Source organism: Cavia porcellus, unplaced genomic scaffold (assembly GCF_034190915.1).
Source record: "Cavia porcellus strain 051 isolate PalLab524CR breed Dunkin Hartley unplaced genomic scaffold, mCavPor4.1 scaffold_15, whole genome shotgun sequence".
Classification (NCBI taxonomy): Eukaryota; Metazoa; Chordata; class Mammalia; order Rodentia; family Caviidae; genus Cavia; species Cavia porcellus.
The window spans coordinates 72,110,169-72,123,510 of record NW_026947498.1 but is presented as its reverse complement, the minus strand read 5'-3'; the positions used below and the strand labels follow the sequence as shown (position 1 = coordinate 72,123,510).

The window sequence follows — 13,342 nt, the reverse complement described above, 5'->3', positions numbered from 1 at the left end:
AGACACTGTGCTGCACACCTGGAATCTCAGCACTCTGGGAAGCTGAGGCCAAAAGATTGCAAATTTAAGGTCATCCAGGGGAATTTAGCAATCAGCGAGACCTTGTCTCAGATTTTCAAAAGATTAAAAAGTGCTGCAGATGTAGCTTATGCTCACATGAAGGCCCTGAGTTCAATCCCCGGTACTGCAAAAAGAAAAAGGTCACAGACAGCATGGAGAAAAGGGATCATGAGGCTTTCAGGGCCCCCAGTGCTTTCTGTGGGTGCCACATTGATCTTCCAGGACCCCTCCCCTGCAGGTCTCTCAATGAAACCTTTCACCCTATCTTGAAAACCCAGCCCAGGTCTGGTGGCCTGGGAGCATCCGCTGGGTCCAGAACACAGTAGTGTGGCCATGCGTTTGCCCTCCGGCAGCACATCACATCTCAGTCTACTGAAAGCTCTGTTTCACCCTTTGTCCGTCTGGGTCCAGGGTTACCTATGTCATCAAGGTTGTCTGGGTTCAAGGCCAGATAGGGAGGGCTCTCTGAGTTGTGCCAGGAGCTTCCAGCAGGTTGGGACCAAAGTGAAGTGTCTAGGTGCTTAGGCTGCCATGGCGGGGTTCCCACCTTCCCATAGCACGCAGGAGGAAGCAGGGCCTTTGGGACCAGGAAGCAGGCATGCTCCACCCATCAATTTATGGATCCCAAGCCAGAGGATTGCTGGACCTGAAGGCAGAGGGAGGAGGCTCCCTCATACTCTCTCCCTGTAAGCATCAGCCTGTCCTCAGGAGGTCCCAGTCTCAGGGTACCCCTCTCCTACCCAAGCCTGCGGGCTCGGCTTCAATGCAGAATGTGTCCCTTGGAGCTAAGCAGTTTATGTTACTGGAGCCCTAGGACCCACATGTGAAAGACAGGGATCAGGGCTGAGAACACACCTCAGTGGTAGAATTAACATGCACGAGGGGCCTTGGGTATAGCCCCAGCACTAGCAAGAAGCAATACTAATTAAAAATGAGCTAGGCATGGTGGCTCATGCCTGTAATCTCAGCACTCGCCAGGCTGAGGCAAGAGGAGTTCGAGGCCATCCTGGGGTCCATAGTGGACTCAAGGCTGGCCTAAGTTATAGCGGGAGACCCTCTCTCAAAACAACCCAGAGAATAAGTAAAATATAAGTGAAAGGCAAGAATCCCTAATGTCAGCCTCCCAGGGTTGTACAGATATGTGACTTTGTACAGTGTTTTTCATGTGTTGAACATAGAGGGTGCTCTGTAAACTCTATTAGCTTGCTGACGTTGGTAAGTTTTGTTCTATGCTTAGATGTGGAGCTTAGATTGAGCTTCAGATGTATTTCCTGGAGCTTGCAGATGGTACAGCAGCCAAATGACTTCATCAGCCCCCTGTGAGTTACAGGGACAAGGCAGTGTCACACCAAGCTTTGAGTGTCTTGACTTTTGTCTGGGTCAGGGCAACAGTGTATGGTTTGTGTTAGGAGAACAGGAACAGAACTGGTTAAAATGGCCAGCACAGGTGTTTCTGACTCTCGAGGCTTGGAAAACCCATTCTGCCTCTCCCTCTTGGGGCCCCAAGGAACCCAGGGTGGAGGTTTGTCTGTGATCTGCAGGAGAGCTGGAGAATGCACAGAGCACCGTGCAGCGCTGCCTGGAGCTGGACCCCACCTCCACAGATGCCCACCTCCTCATGGCACAGATCTACCTAGTGCAGGGCAACTTTGCCATGTGCTCCCACTGTTTAGAGCTGGGCGTCAGCCACAACTTCCAGGTGGGAGTCCTCTGTGCCCTGTGGCCCACTCAGCACCCCAAACCCAGCAGGCTATAGGCCCTACATGTCCCATTACCTCTTAGACCTTAGGTGGCTACAGGCAGGGGCAGCGCCCCGATTCCCCGGCTCCCCTCCTGTGAGCTGCAGGGGCAGCGAGCTGGACCTCACGCGCTACTGTGTGCCTTCCAGGTCAGAGACCACCCACTGTATCACTTGATCAAGGCCAGGGCCCTCAACAAATCCGGGGACTACCAGGAGGCCATAAAGACCCTGAAAATGATCATGAAACTGCCCACCCTGAAGGCAGAAGAAGGCAGGAAGACCCGCAGGCCCTTTGTGCAGCCCAGTGAGCGGGTGTCCATCCTCCTGGAGCTGGTCAGTGCCCTCCGGCTGAACGGAGAGCTGGTAAGAAGGGCCTCATTGCCTCCCTTGGACCTAAGCAGGTTGGCCCAAAGGTCAGGCTGTGTGATTCTGCCAGTGTTCATTGTGTAGTACTGCTGTTCTTACACCTTTGAGAGCCCAGCTCTTCCTGGCCTAGCGACTTCATTAGGAGCTGCCCTCAAGACGAGTCCTGGGTCCTCCAGGACATGGCCCTTGCCCACTTCACTGTCCCCATGAAAATTCCAGAGAGGCAGAGCATGCAGGGCCATCAGGGCCACCACTAGTGGTTGTGTGGATTGGGCATCCTGTAAGTCTAGTGGGTGCTAACCGCAGTCTTTATGAGCTGAGCCCCCTTGAGTGCTGTAATACATAAACTCACCTGTTGGGGGCAGCCTCAAGGCCTCAGGGGCTCTGGATGGACAGAGGCAGGAAGCATCTGGCCAACCTCGCTAGAACAGGCAATAAGAGCCACGGGCTGCACTCTGCACATTACCTTGGCCTCGCTGGCCTCTGGCCTGCCCTGTCTTGTGGTGTCAAGAAGAAAGAAGGACAACATTAAAAACCAGAAGGTCCCTCAGGATAGCTCTCATAGGAAAGCAATAAAAGACACTAACATGGATTAATTCGAGAGTGATAGCACTTCTGAGAAACCTACTTGTACATAGAATTCGGCCAACCAAAGCAACAAATCAAACTAGAGATATAGGATAAGAATGAAATCCAACAGTTCCTGAATTTGATCCCTAGTACAAAAAAAAAAAAAAAAAAAAAAAGAAATCCTATAAACCACAGAACCAATCTAAATGAATCTATGTCTGAATAACTGGTAATGTTTCCTCTAAGCCAGTATAATTGCTAAATTTTTTTTTTTTGGTACCAGGGATTGAACTCACAGTCTTGCACCAGGCAGGTGCTTATGCCACTAAGCTAAATCTATGGCTAAATTCTTTTTTTTTTTTGTCTCTTTGAGACAGGATCTTACTATGCAGTTCAGGCTGGCCTTGAGCTCACTTTGTAGCCCAGGCTGGTCTCGAACTCACAACGATCCTCCTGCCTCAGCCTCTGGAGTGCTGGGATTACAGGTATGAGCCACACACCAGGCTTTAATTGCTAAATTCTTGAAATAAAATATATTAAATTTAAAATAGCAATACTTTCACTATAATACCACATGCAAAAATTTAAGAGAAGACTAGGAAGAAAGTGGGAAGAAGTATACACTAATTTCTCTCATCTCTAGAAGGAAGGGCCTGAAATAAGTTTACTCAAAGTATTTCATGGTAAGGGGCTGGGGATTTAGCTCAGCGGCATAAGCGCCTGCCTTGCAAGCAGGCAGTCATGAGTTCGATTCCTGGTACCGATAAAAAGGGAAAAGACAAAAAAAAAAAAAAAGTATTTCATGGTAGAAAGATGATCATTAAAAGAATTAAAAAGAGACTATTTCCACCAAATTCATCATGAGTTACCCCCCCAAAAATAAATAAAAAATAAAAGGAAACAAGGTCACAGGTCCAAGGCAGAAATAAAGCAAACCACAAACTGCATATAAAAGCAGAAACAAAATAAACTGACAAAAATGGAAGAACATATATTTATGATAATGATATGAAGTAAATATACCTAAATAAAAAGAACTTTCACCAGGGATTTAGCTCAGCTGCATAAGTGCCTGCCTGGCAAGCGTGAGGTTGTGAGTTCAATCCCCAGCACCAAAAAAAAATAATAATAACAATAATAAAAAGGACTTTCTAAAATGGTTTAACCAAAGAAGCAGTGAAACCTACACCTAACACCCTAAGGGGCCCAGGATAGGAGCGAGATGGTGGAACCAACACTGCAGGCCAACAGCTGGTGGAGATGGAAGCCTTAGTTTCTACAAAGGTTGAATTCAAGGGGGAAAAGTGCCGAACAGGACAGAGTAACCAGATTGACCTTTACATGCCGGTCAGCAGAACGTTAAAATATCATTGGCCCAAAGTGGGAAGTACCAGGTGCACCCGCCCGCAGTTCTCACACAGGAGGGAATGGCGAGGGTTCTGAGGTGCTGGAGAGCAGGTTCTCGTGAAGGTCCCGTGTCCCCGAGCTCCCTGGGCTCCTTCCTCAGCACCAGGATCACTGGCAAGGACTCTGAGAGGTCATCTCCTTCCTGCCTACGGCTGGCTGGGCCAGCTTTCTGGTTTTGTTTTGTTTGTTTTTTTGAGGCCCTGAGGATTGAACCCTGGGCCTTCATGATGAGCTACATCCCCAGGCTTTAGTATTATTTTGAGTCAGGGTTTACCAGGCATGCCTCCCCTCAGCTCCAGGAGAAGTGTAAGTGTTGTCGAGCCACCTCTAGTGGAGGATGCTCAGTGAAAGGTCTACTTCATTGCTGTGTTTTAGCATGAGGCCACCAAGGTCATGCAGGACGCCATCATCGAGTTCAGCGGCACGACAGAGGAGATCAGCATCACCATTGCCAATGTGGACCTGGCCCTGAGCAAGGGCAATGTGGACCTGGCCCTGAGCATGCTGAAGGACATCACATCCAAGCAACCCTGCTACATGGAAGCCAAGGAGAAGATGGCCAGCATCTACCTGCAGAACCGAAAAGATACCTACCTCTACATTGGATGCTACCGGTGAGCTCCAGTGACAGCTCAGCACACTGATAGTATCTCAGGCCACGTTCTTTCAGTTTGTGTTTCTCTAAACTGGGTATGCAGAATGTGTCCTCAGAGTGCATCTGGCCAAAGGATAGAATTTCCCATATGTCAGAGCACCTGCCTGTGTGTGAATGCTGAATCAGCCCCCACCCCTGCTTGCCTCTCCGTCCTCTGCACCCCTTGGGGGCTTGTGGCCCCCATGGGCCTGGCTCCCGGGGAGCTGCTAAGGGAACCATGGAATGTATTCCCATTCCAGACCCTGGCCGTGCCCCTCCTTGGGGAGATGTCCAGTAACTTGGATGGGACCAGTGTCAGGACACTGAAGATGGGCAGCCTCAAGCTGTTGCATCTTTTGATTTGGTGGAAAGACCTGAAGGACACTTTTTCAACATCTTTCTTCAGGAATAAGTAGCTGTAGGCAGTTTCAGGTGGGGGTCAGGAGGTAGGGGAGGCTGTCTTAGCAGTGGGAAGGAGGTAGGGGAGTGCTGCTTAGCAGTAAGCAGCAGGGTGGCATGGCCAGATTGGAACTTTAGGAAAGCAGTGTAGAGCTGGGGCTGTAGCTCAGTGGTAGAGCACTTGCCTAGCATGCAGGAAAGCCTGGGTTCAATCTCCAGCACAACAGGAAAAGCAACAGAGAACAGCTTGGCTGCCTCAGGAAGAGGGCCCTGGAGGGGTGGAGGTGAAGGTCTGGACAGGTAAGGAAGCCACAGCCAGCACCATGAGTTGTGTACACTGGGCTCTCCGGTCACTGGATGGTGAATGATGTTAGCCACAATAGGAAAAAGGAAGCAAAGGGTGGACCCAGGAATGGGAGGGCACACAGGCCTGGTCTCTCCTTCAGTGAGCTCTGTGAACATCTGCCGGGTCCCCACACCAGCCTGCTCCTGGGCGACGCTTTCATGAAGATTCAGGAGGTGAGTGTGAGACCTCAGAGCCTTGCCACGTGGCCCCCAGCCTCACTTCTCTAGAGGAGTTGAGAGGAAGACTCACAGTTGCTCTCCCTACCAGCCTGAGAAGGCCCTGGAGGTGTACAACGAGGCCTATAAGAAGAACCCACACGACGCCTCCCTGGTCAGCAGGATTGGGCAAGCGTATGTGAAGACACACCAGTACTCCAAGGTCAGGCTGGCCCAGGCAGGCAGGGCAGGGAGGGCTGGCCCAGCAGGCACAGGAGTGGGGCTGTGGGTGGGGGGAGAGTGGCTGCATTTGCATCCCAGCTCCCTGCTAAGTGGGGTGCCAACGGGCCAACTCAGCACCTACCTCCTGCTAGGCCCAGGCTGGAGCCCTGGGCCAGCTAGAGGACTCACTAGATCGATCAAGGCTTCTGAGGGGTAGGCACTGGGGTGACATGGTGTCAGGCACTCCAGTGCAGGAGCGGACCCTGAGACCATTTCCTGTTCGTGCAAAGGCAATTAATTATTATGAGGCTGCTCAGAAGATTAGCGGGCAGGACTCTCTGTGCTGCGATCTGGCTGAACTGCTCCTGAAGTTAAAGAAGTTCAATAAAGCAGAAAAGGTTTTGAAGCAGGCACTGGAACATGACTTCGGTGAGGCAGCATTCCAGACGGCTTCTAGCCTCTGGGGCAGCACACTGCACGCTGTGCCCATGTCTCTCCCAGGGCAGCTGGGGTCCTGCTTTCCGGTAGCCCAAGCACTAATCTGAGTTTCTTTTTGGCAGTCAAAGACATCCCATCCATGATGAACGATGTTAAGTGCTTGCTTTTGCTGGCGAAGGTTTATAAGAGCTATAAAAGAGAAGAGGTGTCAGAGACTCTGAACAAGGTACTTGATGTGCACTCTGCTCTTTATCTGCCATTTCCTGATGGCAGCTGAAACGGAAGGAGGGGCTGCAGGTCTAAAAGTCCCAGATGTCTTCCTCAAGAGAGGACCCTGACTCCTGCTCTGAACTTCACAGTCTGTTCATTCCCACATGCTGGTCCATCCACGATGGGGCCCTAGAGTGCACGGGGAGGGTAACGGACGTGACGCACCTCAAGGGTGACACAGGAACAGTGATGGCCGTGTCAGGCTCCCCATGCGTTGAGAGCTCCATGCGAGGCTCTGTGCTAGGCTCTTCTTGTTCTTTAATTTCCAGCGGTGACTTGGGATAAACACTGTCACATTTCTAACAGAAGTCAAGATATGTGTGCAAAGTTAAGTGGAGATGCTCATGACTTAGGATTTCATGACTTACTAATGGCAGGAAAGTAAGAGTCCCACCATGCAGTGGAAATCATACTTTGAACTTTGGAGTCTGATCTTTTTCTGGACTGGTAACGTGGGGTGCTGTATGCTTAGGATGCTGTGCAATGACAGCCAGCCACATTTCCCAGTGAGCCACTCCATCTCAGGAGTAAACCACTGACAGCCTACAGAGTGCTGGGGAACCTTTTAGAGCTTTCAATGATGCAAACAGCCCTCTGCAGCACGTGTGCGCTACACAGGAAGTTGGGTGTATTAAATGCTTTTTTGACTTACCGGATCTTCAGCATACAGTGGGTTTAGCTGGCCATGACGCCATTAAAAGTCAAGGGATGTCGTACTAACAACTGGCCTTTTGGTCAAGATCAGATGTGTCCTAGCAAGGGTGGGGCTGAGATCTGAATCAGGCCTTGCCAGGACCCAGCCCCAGCCTCCTCCATCCTGGACTGTCCCCCAGCATCGGCGTTCCTGGCACACCTTCCTCGCTTTCCCCTCCCAGAAGGAAGTCTCCCACTGTGCATGCCGTGGTTTTGGAGGGACATCTCCCTCTCAGATGCTGACCACTGAATTCTTATCCCTCTGTTTAGCCCTGGAGAAGCTGAGTGCTGCTCATGGCCTCTAACTTGGCCCCGGAATAATCCTTTCCACTGGCGGTCCTTCACCTACCATTTTGTGTCAGGGGGATTAGCTGGGCCTACCTCAAGTTCCCAACAGGGATGCACATGCAGAACAGATGCATTCATCAAAACCCAGCCTGCTTCGAGCACCTACTGTGTGCTCGATCCAGCTGGTAGGGCCAACAAAACCAGTTCTCTAAAGGACCTCAGGCATGATAGAGACACAGCTAAGGACCATAGTGTCTGAGTGCCTTGGCTTTTGCTCCTGCCCTGGGGACAGTGCCAGCTCACTTTCTGTGTACTCAACGAGAAGCTTTCCCTGTCCAAAGTGATCTGGCTTTGCTCAAGGTTACTTAAGATGTCCTTTCTGACATTACTGGCTCTGAAATAAAAGTGCGAGACTTTGTGGGAACTGGCATGTCAGGCCCTGAGTTTCTGACCCCAGCTCTGCTGGTTTCCCAAGGCCTTGAACCTGCAGTCTCGGATACTAAAGCGGGTTCCGCTAGAGCAACCAGAAATGCTCCCCTCCCAGAAGCAACTGGCGGCCTCCATCTGCATGCTGTTCGGGGAATTCTACTGGGCAGAGAAGGACTATGCCAGGGCAGAGCAGTCTTACAAGGAAGCCCTCTCCTACTCACCCATTGACAATAAGGTAGGTGGCCCTGAGCCGGGACCCTGCTCCTTCATAGGCGCAGTGCTTTCCTGAGCTCCCTGAGTGGGTGCAGAGGTCAGGTTCTTCTCTGCCAAGCTGCAGGTACAAAGGGCACAGCAGCCTCTGGGGTAAGGTCTGTGCCAGCTGGCCCTGGGCCCCCACCTGCTGGGGCCCTTGGAGCAAGGCCAGAAAGGCTCACTCTCGCCATCACTGGAGGTGTGGAGAAGAAATTGCTGAAAGTCATGCTTATGTGGTATGCTTATGTTGGGTTCTCTCTGGAGGCAGGGAGAGGGTAAGGGTTGCAGCCGCCAGAGTTGCTTGGGTCGGAAGCCTCCAAGCAGGCGTGGAGTCATGAGGGAAATGTGTTTCCAGCTGAGGGAGAGTAGCTGGCATCCATGCAGGGAGAGTGGAGAGCTTAGCAACAGGCCCATTCTCTCACTGCATAAACACTCATCTCAAGGTACTTAGTGGGAATCAGTTACTGTTCTAGGCCTCAGAGACACTGTGGGGAAAGACATGTTCTTCGACCCCAGGTTTCCTGAGGACAAGGGGGGACAGATAAGAGCATAGGTGGTTCTGTGGTCATGCATCCGAAGCTGCCTGTGGGTGCAGAGAGGCAGAGGGAGGAACCTGCCCCGGAGTCGGGGTCCTCCTAAGGGATGGTCTGCAGCTCAGGCCACAGTTTCCTCCCTGCAGGTGGTGCTGGAGCTGGCGCGCCTCTCCCTGCTCCAGGGATACCTGGACTCCTGTGAGCAGCACTGCACCGTCCTCCTGCAGACTGATCAGACCCACGAGAGCGCCTCTGTGGTAAGAGGACCAAGACACCGCCTCGGCCTCCCTAGGGCCCTGTGACCAGATGCAGGCTGCTTCCTGGACACGTAACCCTAAACACTGCTGCCTTGCTGGCCCGCTGCCCAGGGGCTTTCAGGCCGAGAAGCCTCTGCACCCGCACCTGTCTCCAGCTTACCCTGAAGTGGGCAGAGTGGGCTGGCCAGCAGGGGGCAGCAGCAGCGACCTCCTGGCTAGTACCAGGGTCTGGGTGCGGTGAATTGGCTACAGGAAGCCACACCCACTGTAGTGAAAGACCCTCCCAGTTCTGCCCCTCAGCCTTTTCCAGGGCCACCCTAAGGGCAGAGGTCAGGCTTCTGCTGAAAGAATTAAGGAACTCTGTGCCGTGCTCACCTTCTGGTGGGGCCCGGGCTCCGTGGGCTTTTGCCTGGCAGCGTCCCTCAAGGCCTCGGGAAGCTGCTTCGCCTGGGAAGCCTTTTCCTGCCTTCCTTGCTTACCACCCCCAGCTCTCCCAACCCCAGGTCAAGCTGCCTCGGGAATTCCAGCCCCTGTGTGCTCTCTGACAGGTGATGGCTGACTTGATGTTTAGAAAACAGAACTACGACGCAGCCTTTAACCTGTACCACCAAGTTCTAGAGAAAGCACCAGGTAATTCAGCCGCTGGGACTGCCTGTGGGCTCCCACCCAGCAGGGACTGCCCTCCTGGAGCAGGGTGCGTCCTCTCCCCTCCTTCCTGACTGGGCAGAGGAAGCCCCTTCCTCTCCAATTGTTCCCAGCATGGCAGGAAACTGATAAAGACCCAGTGGATGTACTGGCCCTTTCCGAGTCCAAGGGGCCAGTTTCTGGTCCCAAGCGCTTGGCACCAGGTCCAGGACAGCCTGTCTGTTCCGAGGTCCCAGCCACTGAGGCTCCACACCAGCCCCTTCTGAGGTCACGGTCACTTGGAGGGCCTGTAAATTCTCCCCTGCTGGGCAGCTCAATTCCCACTCAGTGCAGCATAAGAGCACCCGTTCTTGCTGGCCAGACTGCAGGCCTCAGCAGACTGCCCTAGATCTAGCAAGTCCCTGGGGTTGGGCTGCCTTGGCCTGAATCCTCATAAACAGTGCACCTCTGGCAAGATACTTTACTGCTGCTTGCTCAGTGCTGTCCTCTGTGAAACAGGAACAGTAAGGAAACCTACTTCATCCTGTAACTAATATGTAGGAAAGTACCTAGGAGCAGGCAGACTACGCGGTATGCGAATGTTAACTGCTAACATTACTATTTTAAGCAGTATTACTCAGTTGAGAAACTGCAGCAGGAATGTGCCTGCTTGGCCCAGCTGGGCAGGGTCTCCTGATTCCTCCTAGGGGCTCAGCACCCCAGCTTTCTCTCCCTACCAGGCCACTCTGCCACTTCTGCCTGATGCAGCTGTTGGCCTTCACAACCTGGAGATCTCTGCCCTCTGATTTTAGACAACTTTTTGGTATTGGATAAATTAATCGATCTGCTACGAAGAAGTGGCACACTTGAAGAGGCTCCTGCCTTCTTTCAATCTGCCCAGAAGATGTCCAGCCGGGTGCCTATGGAGCCAGGGTTCAACTACTGCAGGGGCATCTACTGCTGGTGAGTTGGGTGTGGGTGTGTTGAGGGCAGCCATATGTAAGAGTCCTTCCCTAGTGGACATGGAAAGATTTCGTTCAGGCTGATAGGAGCAGAAAGATGGAGCCAGGAGACCCGCCGCCCAGCCCCAGGTCTCTCGGACTCACACACAGCCCGCCTCTCCCTGTACTCTGTGGATCTGCTTCCCTGATGCTCGGCTTCCTCCCGGCAGGCACATAGGACAGCCCAACCAAGCCTTGAAGTTCCTAAACAAAGCCCGCAAGGATATCACTTGGGGTCAGAAGGCCAACTACTACATGGTGCACATCTGTCTGAATCCAGACAACGAGCTTGTAGGTGGAGAGGCTTTCGAGAACCAACTGACCAAGAGCAAGTAAGGACCTGCGAGCAGGGGCAGGAGCCTGTGGAAGGCGGGGTGGGCATGGGGGGTCACCTGCAGCCTCCGGGGGAATCAGCTGGGGCTGCCTCTGAGGCCCAGGGCTCTGCCACCAGGAAGGAATCTGAGCAGCAGGGCATACGCACTGCGGAGAAGCTGCTGCGTGATTTCTACCCGCTCTCGGCCTCTGGGCAGACCCAGCTGCGGCTGCTGCAGAGCCTCTGCCTACTGACCACCAGGGAGAAGGCCAACGTGGAGGCCGCACTTGGAGCCTTCCTGGAGATCGCACAGGCTGAGGTGTGCCAACTGGGCTGGGGGTGCTGGTTAGCGTGGCGGATGACAGCAGCCAAGACACTCCTACCCCCACTTCCCAACCCCTGTGTAGAAAGACAGTGTCCCTGCCTTGTTGGGCATGGCACAGGCCTGCGTGCTGCTGAAGCAGATCCCCAAGGCGCGCACGCAGCTGAAGCGGCTGGCCAAGGCCCCGTGGACACTGGCTGAAGCCGAGGACCTGGAGAAGAGCTGGCTTCTGCTGGCTGATATCTACTGCTCAGGTGGCAAGTTCGATCTCGCCACGGAGCTACTGCGCCACTGCATCCAGTACAATAAGGCAAGGTGGCACCCTGGCTTCCAAGGGTGGAGAGGGCAAGCAGGGCTCAGGAGGTTCAGGACAGCCAGGGGGTGCACTGGCTTTGAAGACAGAGATGTGGAGTAGGAACTGGACTGGAAGCTGGGTGTGGTGTGCACACCTGTAATCCCAGCACTCAGGAGACTGAGGCAGGAGGATCACTGCAAGGTAGAGGTCAGCCTGGGCTACCAAGTTGAGTTTAAGGCCAGCCTGAGCTACATAGTGAGACCCTGCCACAAAGAAAGACAAAAAAGGAGGAACTGGAGGAAGTGGGATGGGAGGTCCATGTGGGCAGAATCCCAAGACTGGAACTGAGGGCGCTAGTGACAGGTCAAGACAGGAGAGGGGAGTATGGGAGGACAGAAGGTGACAGATGCAGTGTGTGGGGTCAGGGGGAGTCCCAGTGCTCAGTTTGGGTAGAGGAGTATCTGCTGAGTTGGAGTGTGTCACTAACACCCTTCTCAGAAAGTTGTTATGCCAGCCTGCATTGGGCTAGCAGGGACTCGGGGTACACAGTTAGTCCTTTGCAGAGTGAGTGTGTTCCCAAGTCCCTGTGTGGTTTGGTTTAATGTGGCTCACAGACTGCTTCAACTCCGGCACTGGATGGTGGTAGCTTACCCTCTGTGGGGGCACTGACTGGCTTTTCCTGCAGTCCTGCTACAAGGCCTATGAGTACATGGGCTTCATCATGGAGAAGGAGCAGTCCTACAAAGACGCAGCCACCAGCTACGAGCTGGCGTGGAAGTACAGCCATCAGGCCAACCCTGCCATTGGTAAGGTAGCTGGCCAAGGTGCCCATGGCAGGTGTGGGGAGGGAGGTTGGCACCAGGGCCCCACCCTGACACCAGAACTCAAGGTGTGTACCCAGGATCTTGGGGGAACCCCGGGGGTGCTTGCCTCCTCAGGGTGCCACCATCTATCATCTCCTTGTCCCTGGTCAGGTTTCAGACTCGCTTTCAACTATCTGAAGGCCAAAAAATTTGTGGAAGCCATAGAAGTCTGCCACAATGTAAGGCACCAGCGGTGGCAGGGAGGTGTGGTGGCTGGAACCGCTGCCTGATGCTGAGGCCCATCCTGTTTCTGTACCAGGTCCTCAGGGAGCACCCCAGCTACCCCAAGATCAGAGAAGAAATTTTGGAAAAAGCTCAAAAGTCACTGAGGCCCTAACTGTGGCCGGAGGGGGCCATGGCTGGTGGAAACCTTTGATGTGCAGCATCTCGTGGAGGGACAGGAAGTGGATTAGTGAAGAAGAAATTTAGTAAATGACGTATTCTTTCATGTTTCTGTATCATACGTGGTTTATTTGGAATTATCCCTCACCTGGGCTGAGGGCCATCCTAGAACTTTACATTTTCGAAGCCCAAGAAGCAATTTTGCTAAGGAGAAGACATAGCTGGCTTGGCTTCTGCTGGGCTCCTGGTATGCTACCTCTTAATTTTTGATACAGGCTGACCTCAAATTCACTGCAGTCATCCTGTCTCGCCTCCTAAGTGCTAGGATTACAAGAATGCCCTTGGTTACTTCTAACAGGACCCATTTTAGGGCAGGTTCTTAAGGGAGCAGAGGGGAACAGAGGGTGGTGGGAATCCCAGCGGATGAAAAAAAGAAACACCCTATAGCAATTTTTAAATGCTTCCCTGTCCTGTGGAGTTCCATCATGCTGGAGCCAAAGAAGTGACTGTTCCTTCCTACCG

The 13,342-nt window shown here is 53.0% G+C and overlaps 1 protein-coding gene and 1 long non-coding RNA gene across 5 annotated transcripts in view; one reads left to right on the top strand and one right to left on the bottom strand.

The window, feature by feature from the left end:
• The window catches only part of Ttc21a (tetratricopeptide repeat domain 21A), a 28,606-nt gene extending 15,680 nt beyond the window's left edge, over positions 1 to 12,926 (top strand). For 2 of the 4 annotated variants that reach the window (XM_013146349.3, XM_063225158.1), the window contains 18 exons: positions 1,602 to 1,759; positions 1,949 to 2,164; positions 4,520 to 4,758; positions 5,397 to 5,477; positions 5,624 to 5,696; positions 5,791 to 5,901; positions 6,191 to 6,329; positions 6,461 to 6,564; positions 8,065 to 8,253; positions 8,950 to 9,060; positions 9,609 to 9,690; positions 10,497 to 10,647; positions 10,856 to 11,017; positions 11,137 to 11,317; positions 11,406 to 11,630; positions 12,301 to 12,421; positions 12,590 to 12,657; positions 12,738 to 12,926. In XM_013146349.3, coding sequence (XP_013001803.1) covers positions 1,602 to 1,759; positions 1,949 to 2,164; positions 4,520 to 4,758; positions 5,397 to 5,477; positions 5,624 to 5,696; positions 5,791 to 5,901; positions 6,191 to 6,329; positions 6,461 to 6,564; positions 8,065 to 8,253; positions 8,950 to 9,060; positions 9,609 to 9,690; positions 10,497 to 10,647; positions 10,856 to 11,017; positions 11,137 to 11,317; positions 11,406 to 11,630; positions 12,301 to 12,421; positions 12,590 to 12,657; positions 12,738 to 12,815 — 2,489 coding nt within the window. In that variant the 3' untranslated portion in view covers positions 12,816 to 12,926. The remainder of the gene's footprint in view (positions 1 to 1,601; positions 1,760 to 1,948; positions 2,165 to 4,519; positions 4,759 to 5,396; positions 5,478 to 5,623; positions 5,697 to 5,790; positions 5,902 to 6,190; positions 6,330 to 6,460; positions 6,565 to 8,064; positions 8,254 to 8,949; positions 9,061 to 9,608; positions 9,691 to 10,496; positions 10,648 to 10,855; positions 11,018 to 11,136; positions 11,318 to 11,405; positions 11,631 to 12,300; positions 12,422 to 12,589; positions 12,658 to 12,737) is intronic. The other 2 variants (XM_013146350.3, XM_003464109.4) reach the window with 2 other exon arrangements.
• Positions 6,323 to 8,334, bottom strand: LOC134470526 (uncharacterized). The gene is made up of 3 exons (XR_010039469.1): positions 8,240 to 8,334; positions 6,774 to 6,907; positions 6,323 to 6,527 (listed from the first exon to the last, which is right to left on the bottom strand). It is a non-coding gene; the product is annotated as an uncharacterized LOC134470526 (long non-coding RNA).
• Positions 12,927 to 13,342: the final 416 nt, after the last annotated feature.